This window comes from Seriola dumerili, unplaced genomic scaffold (genome assembly GCF_002260705.1).
Source record: "Seriola dumerili isolate Sdu_G_001 unplaced genomic scaffold, Sdu_1.0 BDQW01000169.1, whole genome shotgun sequence".
Lineage (NCBI taxonomy): Eukaryota > Metazoa > Chordata > Actinopteri > Carangiformes > Carangidae > Seriola > Seriola dumerili.
Genome location: NW_019174424.1, coordinates 5,132,134 through 5,150,599, shown reverse-complemented (window position 1 = coordinate 5,150,599; position 18,466 = coordinate 5,132,134). Strand labels below are relative to the sequence as shown.

At 40.5% G+C, this 18,466-nt stretch overlaps 3 protein-coding genes across 3 annotated transcripts in view; 1 reads left to right on the top strand and 2 right to left on the bottom strand.

Moving 5' to 3' along the window:
• Positions 1-428: 428 nt before the first annotated feature.
• On the bottom strand, positions 429-5,849 carry LOC111227304 (PDZ domain-containing protein GIPC1-like). The gene is made up of 7 exons (XM_022752733.1): positions 5,601-5,849; positions 4,642-5,202; positions 4,199-4,384; positions 3,838-4,018; positions 3,101-3,213; positions 2,905-2,986; positions 429-2,155 (listed from the first exon to the last, which is right to left on the bottom strand). The coding sequence occupies exons 2-7, from the start codon at positions 4,939-4,941 to the stop codon at positions 2,004-2,006; spliced, it is 1,014 nt and encodes a 337-aa protein (XP_022608454.1). The 5' UTR covers positions 4,942-5,202; positions 5,601-5,849; the 3' UTR covers positions 429-2,003.
• A 1,694-nt stretch (positions 5,850-7,543) lies between these two features.
• On the bottom strand, positions 7,544-12,572 carry LOC111227216 (dnaJ homolog subfamily B member 1-like). The gene is made up of 3 exons (XM_022752649.1): positions 11,988-12,572; positions 10,017-10,627; positions 7,544-9,835 (listed from the first exon to the last, which is right to left on the bottom strand). Exons 1-3 carry the CDS (start codon positions 12,196-12,198, stop codon positions 9,605-9,607), a joined length of 1,053 nt encoding a protein of 350 aa, XP_022608370.1. The 5' UTR covers positions 12,199-12,572; the 3' UTR covers positions 7,544-9,604.
• A 2,914-nt stretch (positions 12,573-15,486) lies between these two features.
• Positions 15,487-18,466, top strand: part of LOC111227218 (very-long-chain enoyl-CoA reductase-like) — a 4,676-nt gene continuing 1,696 nt past the window's right edge. The window contains exons 1-5 of the mRNA XM_022752651.1: positions 15,487-15,654; positions 16,416-16,467; positions 16,565-16,609; positions 16,711-16,814; positions 18,104-18,219. Of these exons, the coding sequence (XP_022608372.1) occupies positions 15,487-15,654; positions 16,416-16,467; positions 16,565-16,609; positions 16,711-16,814; positions 18,104-18,219 (485 nt within the window). The remainder of the gene's footprint in view (positions 15,655-16,415; positions 16,468-16,564; positions 16,610-16,710; positions 16,815-18,103; positions 18,220-18,466) is intronic.

Sequence of the window (18,466 nt, the reverse complement as noted above, 5' to 3'; positions counted from 1 at the left end):
CTGGGACAGATCTCTTCACTTTACCACCTTCCTTGATTTACATGTGAGGCCTGCAAATGACCCCGCTGAGCTTAACCAGCACTATCAAGTCTACTAGGGTAGATCTTATTACATTACCTGTGATGGCCTGCTGACACTCACAGTGATTTTGCTGTCTAGTTAAATGTCATACATATTTCAGGAGGACACAGGAGGGGGAAGACACACACACACACGCAAACACACACGCAAACACACACACACACACACACACAGGGATAATATTGCAAAACAATCCAGCAGATCACAGCATTCTCTCTCCTTATTCTTAACAGCAGCAAACTTAACTCCCAGTTTCAAACACTGTCTGTGTGTGTGTGTGTGTGTGTGTGTGTGTGTGTGTGTGTGTGTGTGTGTAGCAAAGACCAAACAGAAAGAAAACTGCCATGTTGATGTTATTATTGCATTATAATTGGACAATGACAACAGTGTAATACAAAGCCATCAAAATAATGTCTTCTTCTCAGTGTTACAGTGTTCTAGCATCAGTTTCATTACATAACCCCATTTAGATATTCATTAACTGTAAAGAATGAAACAAAACTACAAAATAGCTTCATACATTTGGATATACTGTAAAGGTTAACACCAAAGGATTTTTTTTTAAGACATGTGTTTACCTACGCTGAGTAGTGGGTGCGACACTGCCTGTTTTTCCTCTGAAGTCACTGCTGGACACATGATGGAAGTAGTTTGGTATCATTCTGCTCCAGTGACAGTATACTTCATTTTTCAGCACCATCATGCACCAGAATCCATACTTCTAACAAAATGTATAAAATGCATGAAATGAGAAAAAAATAAAGGCATTTTGTTCTTAACAAATCCTTTTTCTTTTTTTTTTTCCTTACACAACTACTCCATCTCATGCCTCTCTCTTTTCATTAATACTGCTCTCTGTAATGCTTCAAAACCATTAAGTAGTTCCAACACGATCAAATTCTTCATCACACACCTTGTTTTAAAATAGACATCACATCACTTTATATAAAAACACTAACTATAAAAAAAATCCACACAATCCACAAACCTGGAAACCAATCTGCTTCTCATTCCCACATATTGACCTTCAGTAAAAAGGTCAATTAACACTGATTCTCTTTTAACACTGTCAAATGTATGAAAGTAAGGAATGTGCTGCTGTCTGCACAGCTGACTTCATTACAGCATGGAGTGTGTCAGTGGGCAAACACCACTGATCTTTAAGTCAGAAGCTACAGTTTACTACGACCTTTCTGCAACCATATTGTTTTCTTTTACCATAAAAAAACAACAAAAAACAAACAAACAAAAGAACAGAAAACCAGCAGAATTCATGATGAAGATAAAAATATAACAGCACATGCTTGTAAAACCGATCCGTAACAGTAACATCGAGTGTTTCAGGATGACACTGTACTGTGTTTCAGGGAGGCCGATGCCTTGTACTGTGCAATAACTGTGCCGCTCACCAGGTGAGGTACAGTGCAATCTCTGTTCACGTCTATTGTTGGTTTACAGCGCAGTGCAACAGTGCAATGTGGAAAAAAAAAAAGAAAAAAATCACATTTTTTTTTGCTAAGTATCAAATATCTACTTTGTGTTAGCCGTTGTCTTTCATTTCTCCCATATTAGAGACTTGTGCTGTTCTTGTTCCACTGCCAGCAACTACAACAATGACATGCAGGTTCATGTGATGCGGTCAAAGGGAATGCTCATCAGCGTGCTTGTAGTTTCTGGATAAAGCCGGAAGACAAATAAAAGCACTTGGGAAGTCATCACAGACACCTTCCTCTCCCATTAACTGGTATTATCCTCTTTGTCTAGGCAGAGTCTCCCAAAAGGGTACACTCTAAATTAAAAATAGTAGGAGTATACACTGGAATAAAAACAAACTCATGACGGTAGTGTTGTGTTTCCTAGTAGTGCTTAATGTTGTAGGCGTCACACACACAGAAGTTGTTCTGCTCCATTGGTTTCTGTGGTTACACCCGCCCAACCTTAGCATCACCGATGGCACCCCAGACGTCGAAAACAAATTCATCAGGGAAGGCGAAATCTCCCAGGGTTTCATCTAAAGCCTCGGCAAACTCATCAGGGTTCTTTTTGTCCTTTCCCAGCTCCACCATGGTAGCCGCTAAGAGAGAGAGAGAGAGAGAGGTCAGAGAACATTTAGTGAACACACTAGAATTACTGTCTTGCAGTTTTATGCCTCTGCTAAGCAGTTAAGTTGCAGTTTGCATCCATGTCTGTCCAGGCTCATATAATATATGTAGTGGAGACTTGGAATGAATTTAATGAAAGGTTTTAAGTGTATTTCACCACAATTAGCATACGAATTCTTGAGTTATGGACAAAACTGTGTTTTGTGAGGTCACAGTGCCTCAGTGCCAATGCCTCAGGCCACGGCTGTTGTTCTTTTTTTGTTCTTTTATCCCTTTTATGTTAATTTGTCTTTCAAGGTGATAATGATAAAATGGCTTTCTCTTTCAAACTGCAGAACTAAAATCGTGTTTTGCTCTGTGGTCAATGAACTAGCAGCTCTGCAGGCTGCAAATGTTATAAAATTGTGGCCCCAGTGTTCTGTGGACTGGCCTCTTAAGAGCCAATTAAAAGCTGATTCATATTTTGAGGTCACAGTGGCTTTCACCTTTGACCACCAAACTGTAATCAGACATCTGTGCCAAATTTGTAGAAGAAGAAATATCCTCCAGGCGTTCCTGAGATATTGCATTCATGAGAATGGGACAGATGGGTGGACAACCAGAGAACATAATGCTTCTTGTACCGGGGTTTGGGTTGTTCGTCCATCCAGATGGACCGCAAAAAACATTTATCAATTATGACACCATTAGAGCCAAAACACACACGCAAAGACACACTTACCAAGCTCGCTGTCTCTGATGCCCATGTAGCTCTCAAGCAGGTCGTCCACCTTCTCAATGGCCTTTTCCTCAAACGCAGAAGGCTGGAGGGAAAAAAAAACACAACACACAAACTCAGGCGATACAACAAATTATAAACATTTTTTAAACAGCACAAAAACCTGTTATTAGTCAACAGGTGCTGTAAGCACACTCACCAGTTCTTCCACAGTAGCAGGACCTTTAGATCGCAGCCGGAGGGTTCCTCTGCCAGTCCCCAGCTGAACCCCTGATGCCGACCTGGACCCTCCAGACCGCTGGCTGATCATATCTACACAAAGCAATTAAACATCCCATCAGCACTTTGGACAGTCCTAAAAAAAATGGCTTCCTTCTTCATTGTCAAGCTGTGACAGTGCTGAACATCATGCCCTGTAACACTATCACCTACTCTTTAGATAAACTCCATTTCATCCATTTTTTAGTATGATCCTTTTCAGGCTGATGCATATTTTAACTGAAGAAAATGGATTAATATTTCATTTCATGTTTACTATGAGCAGCAAAGGCACTTATTTCAATAAGTTAGGCTTCTGTCTATTGATTTTATGTGGTAAGATTTTAGAATACTATAAACTATATATACTAAACTACTATGATGACTGAAAATAAAGTTTAAAAAACATTTAGTATGTCGAATTAAACGCTATAAAATTTAAACTTGAGTGCAGCATTCATAGCCACAAGTACGACATTATCACTTGCTATTGGTGGAGTATGAGACTGCTCCAGTAACTCAGAGTGCATTGTGATTGTTTCAGGTAGTGCAGATGAGGCTCTGACTTAAGAATGAGAAGCATGTTGTGCTGCCACACCACAACACTGTCTTACATACAGTATGTCACAATTAAACTCGTCTCTCAGATGACTTAATGTTTCCTCCTCCCACATTTACCAAAGGCCTTGAGAGGCTCCACCAGCTTGATGGTGAACTCCTTCCCTTTGGGCAGCTCCTTCAGCATTTTGGCCACCTCATAGTGTCGGCAGCCTATCAGGCGATGGCCGTTGATAGACTCGATCATATCGCCCACGTTAATAACCTGAATCTGGTGGATGACGCTCCCCTCACGGATTCTCTGAAAACAGCAAATATCAAATTAACAAACCAACACACTACACATCTTGTTGTATTTTCCTTAATACATGTAATTTATTCTCATCCTATGTGCAGCTTTTATGTCTATGTTTAGTCCAGGGTCATGTCTCTCCCTGTGGACACTCAAAACAATTTCCTAGGACAGTTCAATGTTCCTCACCTTGATGAAAGCATAGCCAGCTCCATTATCAGTGATCGTCAACCCTAGTGCATCCTCCCCTTTGAACACGTCTATTTCCTTCTTTTGGCCTTTAATGTGGGCAAAAATAAAGTCCTCCAGTCCAATCTGACCTCCCAACAGTTTGTCCATGTCCACCTTATGAGTGTTCAGTGTGCAAAACATAACCTGAGGAGGGACACAACAAACAAAGCTGACATCTTAAAATGTATTGTTTTGTCTGACCGAACGTCCAAAACACAAAGATATACACTTTACTATGATATACTGTATGACAGAGAGAAACAGAAAACAGTCATTTGAAGCTGAAGGAGCTGCCCGAAGGGAATCTTTAGCATTTTTCCGAACATTTTCAATCAAATAGTAAAATAATTTATCTGTCGATCAACAAAATTGTTTTAGACCTAGTCAACAGACTCACTCACCTCAGATGGTGGTATCCCAAAGGCCTCACCAATCTTGGCATAGAGTTCCCGGACATTGCTGAAACCCTCAATACGGCCGGTAGGGCTGCCGTGAGCGAGCTGGGTGTGGAAGATGAGGCGAGGTCTCATGCTGCTGGGTGGGGGAGGCAGACCTTCAGAGGTGGCACCTTCTCCCAGCCCAACAACACCCCCATCTAGGCCATCCATACCCGGCACATTGAGACCTGCGCGGATGGGCTCTGCTTCCTCGTTCTCCACTAACGGGGACGCCTTCTTCCTTCTTCCCAAACCCAGAGGCATAGTCCTACAGGGAGAGCAGAGGGAGTGGAGGGGAAGAGGCTGCTCTGGGGACTTATGCTACAATCCACGCCAACATACACCTGTTCAGCCAAATCAGTGGCAGGTCTGTTGGAGGTTTATGTCACAGCTATAGTATGGTCCTCTAGACCAGCTAAAGAGCTGTCTTAGCCAGGCACTGTCAGGGTTTACACATCTACACATCAGAGCAGTTCACATAACTGAGTCTGTAAGGTCCAGCACCTTGCAGTGGGAGGTCTTCAGCTGTAACACAGAAACAGACACTGTTCAATATTCATACATTTACCAATGCAATGACATATCGATTATACAAGCAATTTAACTCAAAGTAGTATGTAATGCTGTGAACATTAAGAAATATTATAATTAGCATAGCTCTTCCTTAAGATTATACCTTGCTAATGTTAGCTGGTAGCGCTGACACACTTATCTTTCACTTCTAGCAACACAAACAGACAACTCTCATGTAGCCAGCAACTTAGCATTTAGCTACTAAAACGGAAGCTAAATCACTGTCTGTTGATCCCGCTAGTAAGTTATAGCTTTACAATTTCTGACGTATGGAGGTTAGTTAGCTAGATTAACTGTGATCAATGGATGTGGACATGAGGGAGTAAACACGGCAGGCCGGTCGTTCTTACCGGAGCAGGAGTTTTAGCCAACTGTCGTTAGCTACCTCTTCCTGCTAGCTTAGCCAGCTAACGGTGCTGCTGTGAGTTGTTAAAAATAACGTTACGTTGGCAGAGAAAGTCCAGTATGTTTTGTTGCTCCCCTCCAGACAGGTGGGCTCATCCAGGGGCAGATTGTAGGGTAAATTAAGTATGTCTGTATCGGTATGCAGGGGTAGATATATCTTTCTGCCTGCCCAGCAGGGGTGGAACAAGGACGCCTTCAGGGTTCCTCGTAAACCGCACTTCTCAGTGGAACGATTGTTCTGAAGTCGTAACAGTGTTGGGAGAAGTATTCAGATCCTTTACCTAAGTAGAAGTACTAACACCACATTGTAAAAATACTCAATTACAAGAAAAGGCCCTGCAGTGGTATTGTTGCTTAAGTAAAAGTACTAATACCACAGTATAAAAACCATGGGCGTAAGTTCCGTTTGAACATTGGGGGACACATTGAGCTGAGGGCTCTGGGGTTTCTCCTTTTATAAATTTTGAAAATCAAAAAGTCAATTTGAATACAATCAGGTACATTTTCATGCACCATTTTGTGCGATTACTGCATCCATTTAGGGTGGAATTGTCATTCATGTAAAGGAATACACAAAATTCAGCACCAGGTGACTATTCAAAATATAATACAATATAATACAGTCAAGCTCTCAAATTCAAATGTTCCAAGGTGTCAACAAATCACAAGCTGTCATTCATTTGACTCTTTGGACAGCTGCTGTGCAGTTTATGCGGGATTAGTTTGTCTGCTGTTATTTTAGCTAGAAAAATTGTATGTTATTGTTTTGTCATTTTTACTTACTTTTACTTACTTACTTTTACTTGAAATACATTTTTTAATAATTAAAAGAAAAAGAAGAAAATTCCCACATCTGAGAAGCTGGGCCTATTAAATGTTTAGTACTTTTTGCATGAGGATGACTTAAATTATTATCAAAATAGCTGCCAATTAATTTTGATTGATCAACAAATGGTTTCAGTTTTACTTTAAACTGTTGGGTAGTTTAATGGACAAAGCATCATATCTTAAAATCCTAATTCTTAAAGTAACTAGTAACTAAATGTGTCAGATAAATATATTGGATTAAAAAAGTAAAATGTTTCCCTATAAAACACAATCGGGGTAGACTAAAGTACATGTACATGAAATTTGTACTTTCATACCAACATTTTTATTTTAATACCATGTTTGCACTTTATTTTGTACAGTAGTACATAGTTACATTCCACTTCTGAAACCGAGAGTATAGCTTCTCGGTTGAGAGAGTTGATAGACGTGAGTATACACTGTCCTCTGGCGGTCACGGGGTGTAACTACTCCTGACTATTGTTAAAGTTTTATTTTGAAGGTTGTAGCCAGAAGTGTATGCTGCAGGGAAACCCATGATTATAAATTCATTTTGATAGTCTGTAGACGGTGTACTTGCAGTGCAAGACTCGTACTGTGATTATGTGCACTACAAACAGTCTTTAAAAGCTACTTTGTTCATCAAAGAGAAAAAAGATGCAATGTCTGATACTGTATTTCTCTTTTACTTACTATTTGATTTAGTCAGGCGCATGTGTAGTTATGACAAAGATATAATCTAGAATTATCCTGCCTTAATTGCAATGTCATTTATATCACGGCAGACACATAGCCATAGTCACACTTCCGGTTAAAACCTTCAAAATAAAACCTTGACCTTGCTTGTTTTAAACACAACTAATGCAGCCTGTTTGTGTACAAGAGGTGAATCTTACATTTATATATTTTTTGAGAGATATTTGGCGATGGCAGAGAAAATGCTATTTTTATTAATTATATTGAATAAAAATAAATAATAGATTAGTACATCAATATAGACAAAAATATCTGATGGTAACTATCTATAGTGGAGAGCATAAATACAGTGAGATTTGACAGAAGGGTTTTGGGAGGAATACTTTAATTGTTAAAATGTCTTTAATAATTAAAACATACAGGATATAATCAATGAGATATTTGCCGGTTTGGTTTGCCAGTTTCTTTAATGTGGAAATGCAAATCATCACAGCATAGGAAAGATCTATTAAAAGTTTTCATCCCATTATCAATTCATAAAAGCTTTGTTGTGAAAAATCATAACATCCTGAATCACACCCTGAAGAATTTCAAAACTACATAAACAAGAAGTAAAACAAAAATAATGCTTACACCTTTTTCCCTTAAAAAGGAAAACATTTTAAGAAAAAAAACAATTATCCTTTTTTAAAACAAAAAAGTTAAACATTACAGAGATTACACATCTCTACATTCATGTTAAACCACATGTTTGTGTTAGAAACTTAAAACTCCAGCAGGAGCACGATGAGGCAAGTAATGACCGTCATGAAGTTTGTTTCGTCTCTTCTGACAATCACATCAACACTAAAAATACTTAAAATGTGCAAATGAACCAACTGGTTTACTAACTTCCATCGTCACGACAGTCAAAGCTACACAGGGCTGAAAGAGACACAGAGTTCAATACTGAACTGTGAAACTAAATATTTCCAGACACTGTACATCTTGGAGCAAATGCTGTCAGGTATGAGCTATAAGAGAAGTTATGATATAAGACAGAATAATCAAACAAAAATATATTCAGGCCTTTAAATCAGGGGCTTAAACTTATTTTCACATCTCAATCTATGAAAGAGTGATCCTGGTACCATATTAATGCACCAGGGTTATACCCTGTTATGTGTGAAAGAAAAAACAAACAAAAAAAACAAACCTCACTGACAAAGTAATAACATATGACGAGGAACTGAAATATCATATACGCTGTGCATCTTCAGGGGGTACGATTCAAAGGATAAGATTTTGGTAATTTGTTGGTCGCACATGACAGGACACACACATGCTCTCGATAGACTTTTAGACACACATACATATATTATAATTACATAGGGGACTATTATTTGGCACAAAAGTCAAATATTTTACATAATAAAGTGATGTACTACAAGAGATAGTAAAAGTAAACATTTTGCAAGATGTGCCATCTTAAACACCAGGGATGCACCAATCTGATTTTTCTCTCCTTTTTGATCCATTAACTCAGATATCTGCTGACAGAGTACCGATCTGATATAAGTGCTCCCTGTTTTCTAAATTTAAAATCTCTATAATGCTATATCACTGCGTGGAACTCAGTGGAGATGAAGATTTCCACAGTTAAGTGTAGCCCTACAAATAGTGTAACCAAAGACTGAATTTTATTATGACGCCGACAAAGAAACTGTAACTGTCACATCTGGCTAATGCTGATCCACTTAATATATTTATTTAGTATTAGTGCTGATGCTACTGATCGAATCAGTGCATCCTTATGTAAAATACTAATGTTTTCACTTCTCAGGATCCACACAGTATTTAAGTGTCAGTTTTATCTAACAGCAACCAAAATCATATCCTGTTGATTAATGTAGTTATCGCTACATTCAAGCATGCGTGAGTGCACCTGAGGTATAGTAAATTAGCTGGCTCTGTGCTCTGTCAAAGCACTCCCAAAAACCGCTGCAGTGAAACCAAATCCTCAGTTACTGAACTAAATTTTCAAGTGGTACAATTCAGTTAAGTCTTAAAAAACCATCTTTGTTTCTCCTTTTTGCAGCCAAACCATAACCTATCACTTGACACATTGCATGAATACCTATATACACACCATATACCTCCTACTGTTTACTTAATGACTTCAATCTGACATTGTGGCAGGCTGTTACTTAACACTGTTACTCAACCTCAGCTGAATGCACACACACAAAGCGAAAAGTCAGCTGTCCTGTCAGTTTCCAGGCCTTAAGACACTCATTAAACTGACTGGATACTGGGTTAAGAAGAGACACAACCAAATCTGCCCTCTGCATCAATTGTCCAGGCCGAAATGTGATGATACACTGGAGAGTGTCACTGGAAATGTTAACTTGCTATATTTTTGTTATATTTTTGTCATTGTTTCAAGTCATGGTGGAAGTATCTGCTTAAGTGCATCACGTGTGCTTTGGCCTAGTTTGTCAGGGAATTTAACGGTGAAGTCTAAGATCATGTCACCCCTCTTCTCAGGGCACTTGGAAAGCGGCAGCCCCTCTCCAACAATGCGCTTTTTCATTCCAGGTTTGACAACGTCTCTGGAAGTCACAGTGATGGTCCGGCCGTCCAGTGTCGGGGCGTTGACGGTGCATCCACACAACGCCTGGAGATAGAGAGAGAATGGGAAACGAGGTAATTACACAAAGAGATAAAACCTCCAATGTTTGTTTAAATTTTAAGTATCTTTAGTCAAAATGCTACTGGAACAGGTAATATTTTTTATCTTTTTCCCTGTGCATGAAAAGGAAAAATGTATGTCTGTTCTGATATCCTCATTTACTTACTTCTCTGAGTGATATTTTTGCAGGGTAAATTATATCTGAGCCTTCTCTTCTGAACACCGGGTGGGGTTTATCTTTGACCACAAACACAACATCTGCAGGAATGTTGGTGGGAGTTTCATCTCCCTCCCTAGGAAAGGTGATTTTTGTACCCTCCTTCCAGCCACGTTTGATGTCGACTGTTAAAATCTTGTCCTCATTACGTATGGTGCAGCCGTCCGGGTTGAGTCTCTTGCGAGAAATCTTCATCTTTTTGGTGCAGCCTGAGAAAACCTCTTCGAGGCTCACCTTCAGCTCATGCACCACGGGCGGGTCCTTCTTCTTCTCGTGTGCTCTGTGAGGGCCTCCTGGGTGGGATTTGAACGACCTGTGGAACCCACCCATGCCACCCATGCCACCCATGCCACCCATGCCACCCATTCCTCCCATGCCAAATGCTGAGAAGGGGTCCTGGATGTCCATGTCATCATCCCCATTCTGTGAGAAGAAATGATCGAACGGGCTCCGGCCTCCGAAGAACTCAGCAAAGATCGCGTGTGGGTCTCCATGGAAGGTGTAGTTGTAGCTTTGACCACTGTGTCCTCCACCTCCACCACCAGCCGAACCCTTTAATCCTGAGGAGGAAAAGACAAGGAGAAACATCGAAGATCTGGGACTGCACGCTTTAACTTGACAATAACTAGAGTGATTATTTGTTGCCCAATAAGTTAAAAAAATGCAATTTAGAACACACACTAATATCTGTGTGAAAATTGTTTAATAACCAAATTGAAGGGATGTAGGGCTGCAATTAATTATTATTTACATTATTGATATATCGGCAGATTATTTTCTTGATAAAGTGATTAATCATTTAGTCTATATGAGGTCAAAAAACAAAAAAAATTCTGAAGAAAAAAACGGTTGTGACCATTGAGACCAAAGATTTCAAAAACAGCTGATCCTCACATGATTAATAGACTAATTGTTTCAGCTCTAAAGGAATGCTTATCAACATGTTTCTTTATTTCATATCCTTGAGATAAAAAAAAACTTGTATCAGCCAACAAATGGTTTTCTGATTCTTTAGACTTTTGAATATCAATACAGACACCAGTTTAAAAAAATCCATTATTAGTTGAGCTCAAGTTGTAAATAAATAAAGTCCTCTGTGTAATTACCAAAAGCTTTTACAAATAAACCAGTCATACTTGGCTCGATCATGGCATAGTATTGAAATAATGGGTGGGCACTTAGGGGTGAATAGTGCTCCAACAATCATCATTTGTTGATCAGGTATTCAGTTAACAGCAATTCAATTAACTACTTTACTTACTTTAATTACATCAGTTTTTATCATTAATCAAGTAATGATAGCGAAAATATTACTGTTTTCAAGTTAGAACTTAACAAATGCTAATATTAACATGCTTACCTATATTTACTTTTACCAGCAAATTATTAACCCCTACAGAATTTAAAAGTATAAACTGATAATGAAAATATTAATTGGTTCAAAGACTAGAAATGACCATCCTGCAAGGAATAGAAGTTCAAAAAGAATTTAGTTTCGGTTTTGTATTTGGCCTTTTCTTGCTTTTAAACGCCCAAAAGTCGTCAAATCTGTCTGTGTCTCTGCCACAGCCTGAGGTCACAAATCTGTGCACTTTTGAACGGGTTAAAACGGAATCATCAGTCCAGTGACAGACTGAAACGTCAGGCAAGAACTCGTTGTTTCCAGTAAATTCTCCAGCTACTCCTATTGTACACACACGCCCCTTTGCATTGTCTGGCTGCTGGTGCAGAAAGATACCAGACACAGCAATGACCGATTGGGAGGATGCATCAGTTTATCAGCTAGATGCAACACATTCAGAAAGTTAAAGTGCCAATAGAGGTTTGTTGAAAATTACACTAAACACTAGGAGTTGTGTGAAAAGTAATGGCACAAACTACTAAACAATGTGCAAGTTGTGAGGAGAGGAGTTCAGTTACCTTCTTCTCCAAAGCGATCATAAATGTCCTTCTTCTTGGCATCACTGAGGACATCATAGGCTTCAGCAATCTCCTTGAATTTATCTTCTGCTCCGGGAGACTTGTTCTTGTCAGGATGGTAGCGCAGGGCCTGTTTTCTGTACGCCTTTTTTATCTCATCTTCGGACGCACCTTTGGCTATTCCTAGCACTTTGTAGTAATCTTTACCCATTACAATGACCAGTCACTTCTTCTTCCACGTCATAAAAACATTATCAACGCAGTTGCTTCAATTTCTGCTCAGTTCCAGCGACACAACCAGCGTGTCCTGTGTGTGCGGGACAGGTTAAACACAGGCTCCACAGCTGTCACTGCTGCGGCTTGTGGCTAGCTAGCGGTCACGGTTAGCTTTCCTCACTTGTCACAGTCACAGCAGACAACTTATAACCCTGCGCCGCGCCCAGAAAAAAATGTCACTTAACTTGAACTACACAACCACATACAACGTGTTCGTACAGGAGTGTCCGAGCTGCTACCGCCGAGCTGGAAACCGAGCGAGGAAACTTCTGGAAGAAGCTGGTGCTGCTGATGTGTGTCATCACTACCGAGCCGAGAGGACTCACTCCCAGCAACTTCCGGCTTCGCTTGAGCCACACTAGACCTCGAGAAGTGGTCAGGTTTGTCTTTAAACCAAAATCTTAAAATGAATTTACTTAACAGAGGCTTTTCCGAATGAAAGCACCTTAGTTTGGTTGTCTAGATTAAATTAACTGCAATGTGCATCAACTATTGACCCTTCTACTCATTTTTGATATGAGTACGCAGGCGCAAGTGCTTCAGCTCTTCCAGCTTTCACTGCTTTTACTGTCAATGCGGCCAGAACTTGCTCAGTTCACACTGTGGGCTGAAATCAGTAATAAAATGCACTTGCTACTTTATAGTGTCCATAGGGCTGGAATAGAAATGTCAGTTATGTTTGGCAACAGATTTTATTAAATTACAATTTCTTGCTTTAAACAAGCAATTTCTGGCATAGCAATCCATCTGAAGGTCAATGATAGACTCACCACAACTAAATGAACAAACAAAAATAACAGTCTCACAACTTTGTCTCCATTTTTCCTGTAATTAATACCAAACCACATTGTGCTTTTCAGGAAATACTTAAGAAATGAAGAAATAGTTGACCTATGAAATAAAATATTTTATTATATTTTTATATGGCATTGTATATTTGTGAGATAATATCAATAAAATCAGAATCAGCATCAACTTATTGGCCAAGTTACAAGTTTATTATGTACAACCAGCTAAAACTAATGTAGCCCAATACAACAGCCTGCAATAAAATCTACCATAATGGAGGTCCTAATGTCATTCAGTCTACCTTGGACAAAATATTAGAAACACCTGTCAGTATAACACAACAGCACCACAGACCTCTGTCTCCAAAATAACCCCAAAGCTGAAAAACAGCTTCAACAAAAACCAAAAATGATACCCTTCATGAAGGTAGGATTTATTGCATGGCTGCTGGATTAAACTGCATTAGTCTCAGTTGATGTACTTAATAAACTGTAGGCTGTTGACACACACAAGGTATACATTTGCACAGTGACTAGAACAAGACAACAAAGCTAAACAAACATGAGCAAACATAAACACACAGCTACTATGTACAGGCATTTATTGTTATTACAGACGGGCTGCACTGAGGCCTCACATGGTTAAAGTAAGTGTTCATGGGTGTGTTGGTGTGTGGAGAGAAACTCTCCTTGTGCCTGGTTGTTCACTGGTTGGACTGGTTGTAAAAGTGCTCTGTAGTGCCCACTGGAGGTGACAAATTGAAATAAGTTATATCCAGAGTGTGACTTGTCTGCAATGATTTACCCAGCCTGTTTCCTGACTCAGGAGGTCCACAAGTGCTGGAGGGTGGGCAGGTTGACATCAGTAATCGTGTTTTTAATCAGAACTACAGACTCCAGCGTGTTCACAACATTAATTGTGACACGGTTTCACCAAAAAAATGAACAAAAAGTCTCATATAGGTGATATCTTTTATAGAAGAGAGGGTAAAACAGAGTTTCATGAATGAAATTTTACAATAAATGATTAGAAATTATTTAAATTTGTTTTTATACTTAAAACTTGTTTATATATAAAGTAATACATTTATGAACAACCATCCAAAATTTATTTTATTGGCCTAAATTTAACCCTTCTTTTAATGTCAAGCTTTTAAGTACATTAGGAATGACAGGGCATTTTAAAGTGTCACCACATACATTTCTACTGGAGAGTAAAGGGGACTCTGACCGCAGCACTCTGAGGATCACTGATCCCATTGAGCTCCATGTTGTAGCCTCATATCAGATCTAACTGTTACGACCTTTGAAAGTTGAACTTCAGCATGTGTTTGAGATTTTTGTTCACATTCATGTTAATGTCTCTGATAATCAATATGAGGAGGATTAGTGTTCGCAGAGGGATTTTTGTAACACAAAAGTAAAAAATGATCTTGGAATGCAAACAGTGATACCGCTGCTTGCTGCTGGCTTGGGCTACTGGTTATAAATAGACCACAGAATATGGATATGCAGTTGGCTGTGTACAATGATTGAGTTGACCCCGTGCGATGAAAGGCATCTCTGATCTTCTCCCAATCAGCCTGTTCTACACCCTCCTCCTCCCACCACAAACCTCCCTGAAGTATTTTGGAAATGATGTTGCTCATTCAGCGCACAAACCTTGAACCACCACACAGGCACTGAAATAAACATGTTTGTCTTTGTTCTGGAGGTCAGGAAGAGAAAAGAATACCAGCCTCACAGGTGGTCTGGCAGGAGGGAGGGTGGTGGTGGTGGTGGTGGGGGGTGGAGGGGGTGTTGGCATGTGGAGGTCTTTCATCCCGTGGATCAGGCTTTTAATGGAGCCCGTCACTGCGTAACCAAGCGAGGAGCAGAGCAGACAAGAGATGTGTCTTATAGGTCTAATGAGAGCACACTGGCATCTGACACTGGGTAGGGCCGTATGTGGCTTCCCAAGGTTACCAAGCCGCTACAGAGCAAATCAGGCGACTTATATTTAGCCTTGCAAATGGCGCGCTATGGATTATGTCTTAGGGCTCTCCAGTTTCGTCTTCGGTGCGTTTTGTTGCATGAAGGGGTGGTGGGTGGGGGGTTGTGGATCATGAAGAGGCTGCTATTCAGGTGAGGAGCAGGTTCACTTCATGTTCCAGCTCTCCTGCTGCTCCTCCTCACTGTCACTTTCCAACACTCTCTCTAACATACATACACTCCATCTGGGGGGGAAAAAAAGTGTTTATGATCTCACATATTTCCGTCACTCTTCCTCTGGAGCTGAAGGGCTATTCCGAGAGTCCAAAAGACACCAAAGAAGACACACTTCAGCTGGACAGGCAGTTCTGTTGAGGGAAGAGCAGGGAGCTGCTGTGTTTCACCAGTGGAGGACACCACAGATTATTTCAACAGGCTACTGAGGGTTGGGATCAAACATTATCATGGATGTTCTCGCCTTAGAGGCAAAGACTGTGACTGGAACAGAAACCGAGAAGAAATCTACCCCAAGGCCAAAACCGAAACCTCCCAAAAAGCCCAAAAGGACAGTTTACTTTGAGGTGGAGATCTTGGACAAAAAGACCAAGGAGAAACTCTTGTTGCTGGATAAGGTGAGTGTCCGCATGATTGAGGGTTTCTGATTACACTCACCTTTTATATTGACCATAATGATTTTAGAAGACTAATTATACCCTGTGATTATAGATGTTTAAGTCTTGTACAAAAGTCACCAAAAGCTGCTTGAGAACTAAGATTTTATGATAAACGACTACATTTCATCACCTCGCAGTTACATGATTTAAAACATCTTACGTCTGTTCTAAAAGTAGCACAAGCAAAGACTGCGATTGCTTTGCAGTGAAGTCAGAGGAAACGTGTTTGTTGTAGCTCAAGAAGCACAGAGTCATCACTATCAGCAGACAGGGTAATTTTACAGATAATCATCTACTTCACACGCGGCCTGGTCAAGTGCAGCCATTATCAGTTACGTTTCTATTGAGCGAGGGTTGCAGTTAGGAGGTGAGAATTCCCTCTTCATCTGACTGGAATTTTCTGTTCCAGCTACAGTACGTGCCATGTGCTGCACCAGGGCCAACAGGCGAGCGAGCAGGCAGACACACATACATATGATTAGCAGCTTGTGCAAATGTGCAGAGTCGTGTCAAAAACAAGAGGGATTGCGTTGCAGATGAAAAAGGCTCAATGCAAGTCTGACAAATTCCAAAACAAATGAAAACTTCTGCAAGGAAGTAATACTGGTGACTTCTGCTCTTGTATATCTAGTCGTAAATTGACTTGTAAATGTCAGCATGGCGTACTACTGTTGCTGATACCATCTTGAGTATGGCTTATTTTTACATTTTGATTTCAGGTGGAGCCAACTGCCACTATTTTGGATATTAAAGCTTTGTTTCATAAATCATGTGAGTAAATTTAAGAAATGAAGACATTTTCATTTACAGTGAAAGCCAAACAAAACAAACAAAAGCCATGAGTGAAGTCCCTTTTCCATTTCAACAGATCCAAAGTGGTATCCAGCCAGACAATCCCTGCGCTTGGATCCCAGTATGTGTGCTTTTCACCATAAATTCTGCAACTCTGTTGAACGATAAGTGTGGTTGTGAACTTATGTGATGCTGTCTGGTCTCTTCTGTCATGTTTCTCAGAGGCCAAGTGTCTCAGGGATGAGGACGTCCTCCAGACACTCCCTGTGGGAACCACAGCCAGCTTCTACTTCACTGACCTGGGACCCCAGCTCACATGGGGAACTGTGAGTGCAATGTATATTAGAACTGTACAGTGGTGTTGCATGTGTTAGTCGATGCTTTACATTGCTGTGAGCTATTATCAAAGTATACTATGTGTATTTGATTTATTCACACCTTCCTTTGGTATCTGGTAATAAAAGTCCACTGGGCCTTGCCAAGATTTGAGTGTGTCTTAATTCAGTTTTGAGTGTGTGTGTTTTGATCTGATGGATGCTTCAACGTTCAAGATCTGATTCTCTGAACATCAACGTTTATATTGCATGAAACTGCGTGATTACCCATGGTCCTTTTTGCATGTTTTTTTTTCTGGGTATGATTTAGCTAGCCTACAACAAACTAGTTCAAGAATTCAGTGTTTGTTTTTATCAGATCACTGGCAGGGAAAGAGGATTGCTTTTCAAAACGGTCTGCAGAGTGTGATTTGCAGTCAGAGGATTAAAAGCATGCAAAACCACTGGTATGGTCTTTGAGTTTGGATCCAAGTACATGTGCTTGTATTTTAAATATAAACACACGCTCTCTCACCCACTCAATAACTCTTGAATATAAATGTCAATGCACAGTGACAGATAGAGGTGATTTGCTGTGGTTCGTTTTTCTCTCACCTCCCGCTCGGCCTGTCCTCTGTCCCAGGATATATAATCTCATGGCCCCATTTCTCCCCAAGGTGTTTATCCCCATGACCTCTCACTTGCCTTTCACTGCACCTCTTTACTCAACCTTGCCCACCCACTCTCTACATACCCTGTCCTTACCAACCCTGACACAACCCCCAGCGCCCTGCCAGGCTTTATGCCAGTGTGGGTGGAGGGGCATGAAAGCGCCACAGCTGAGATCACCAGTAGCTATTGGTCAGGCATGTTGAGCCTGGCTCTCTGCTCACGGTGCTGATTCAGGGATCGATTTCACTGTCAGCTGTGCTGCTTCGCTTGATCGTATCATTTGTGGAAAGCTGTTTTTACAAGCTGTCTTAGTGTCTCATTTGCCCCATGGGCACATGTTAAATATTATTATTGCTGTAGTGAATGGTCCTGAGGAGAAGTAGATAGACTTGTTTTTGCTTCAAGATACTGGTGTCAATTGCATGTTCTCCCTTTGGTGGTGGTGGTGGTGGTGGTGGTGGGGGGGGGGGGTTTAGACCAGGAAGTGCTGGTTTAACTGGTTTAGTGCTGGTGGGAGAAATGATTATAATTTTAGTGGTTAGAGCGACGTTTTGCACTTCTCATGAATCTAGTTGCAAATCAAGAAAAAACTAAATTAAAAACACTTGTGTTTTCTCTACTCACTCCAGGTGTTCCTGACGGAGTGTGCAGGTCCACTGATCATCTACTTAATGTTCTACTTCCGCCTCCCCTTCATCTACTCCCCAAAATATGACTTCACCAGCAGCAAGCAGTGGATCGTACAGTGAGTGTCAGCTTGCTTATGTTTTCGGGGATCTGTTGTTGCGATGTCGCTGCTGTGTATCACACAATCCCAGGCTTTGCACAAATGCCCCCTCAACATGACAAACGGTTGTGCAGCTTATTGCTGTGTTGACACTGAGTCAGGGCCAAGTGTAATGGACTGCAGCGGGGCAATGTATGAATCATAGCTAAATATGTAAGTGCACGTTTGTGTGTGTGTGTGTGTGTGTGTGTGTGTGTGTGTGTGT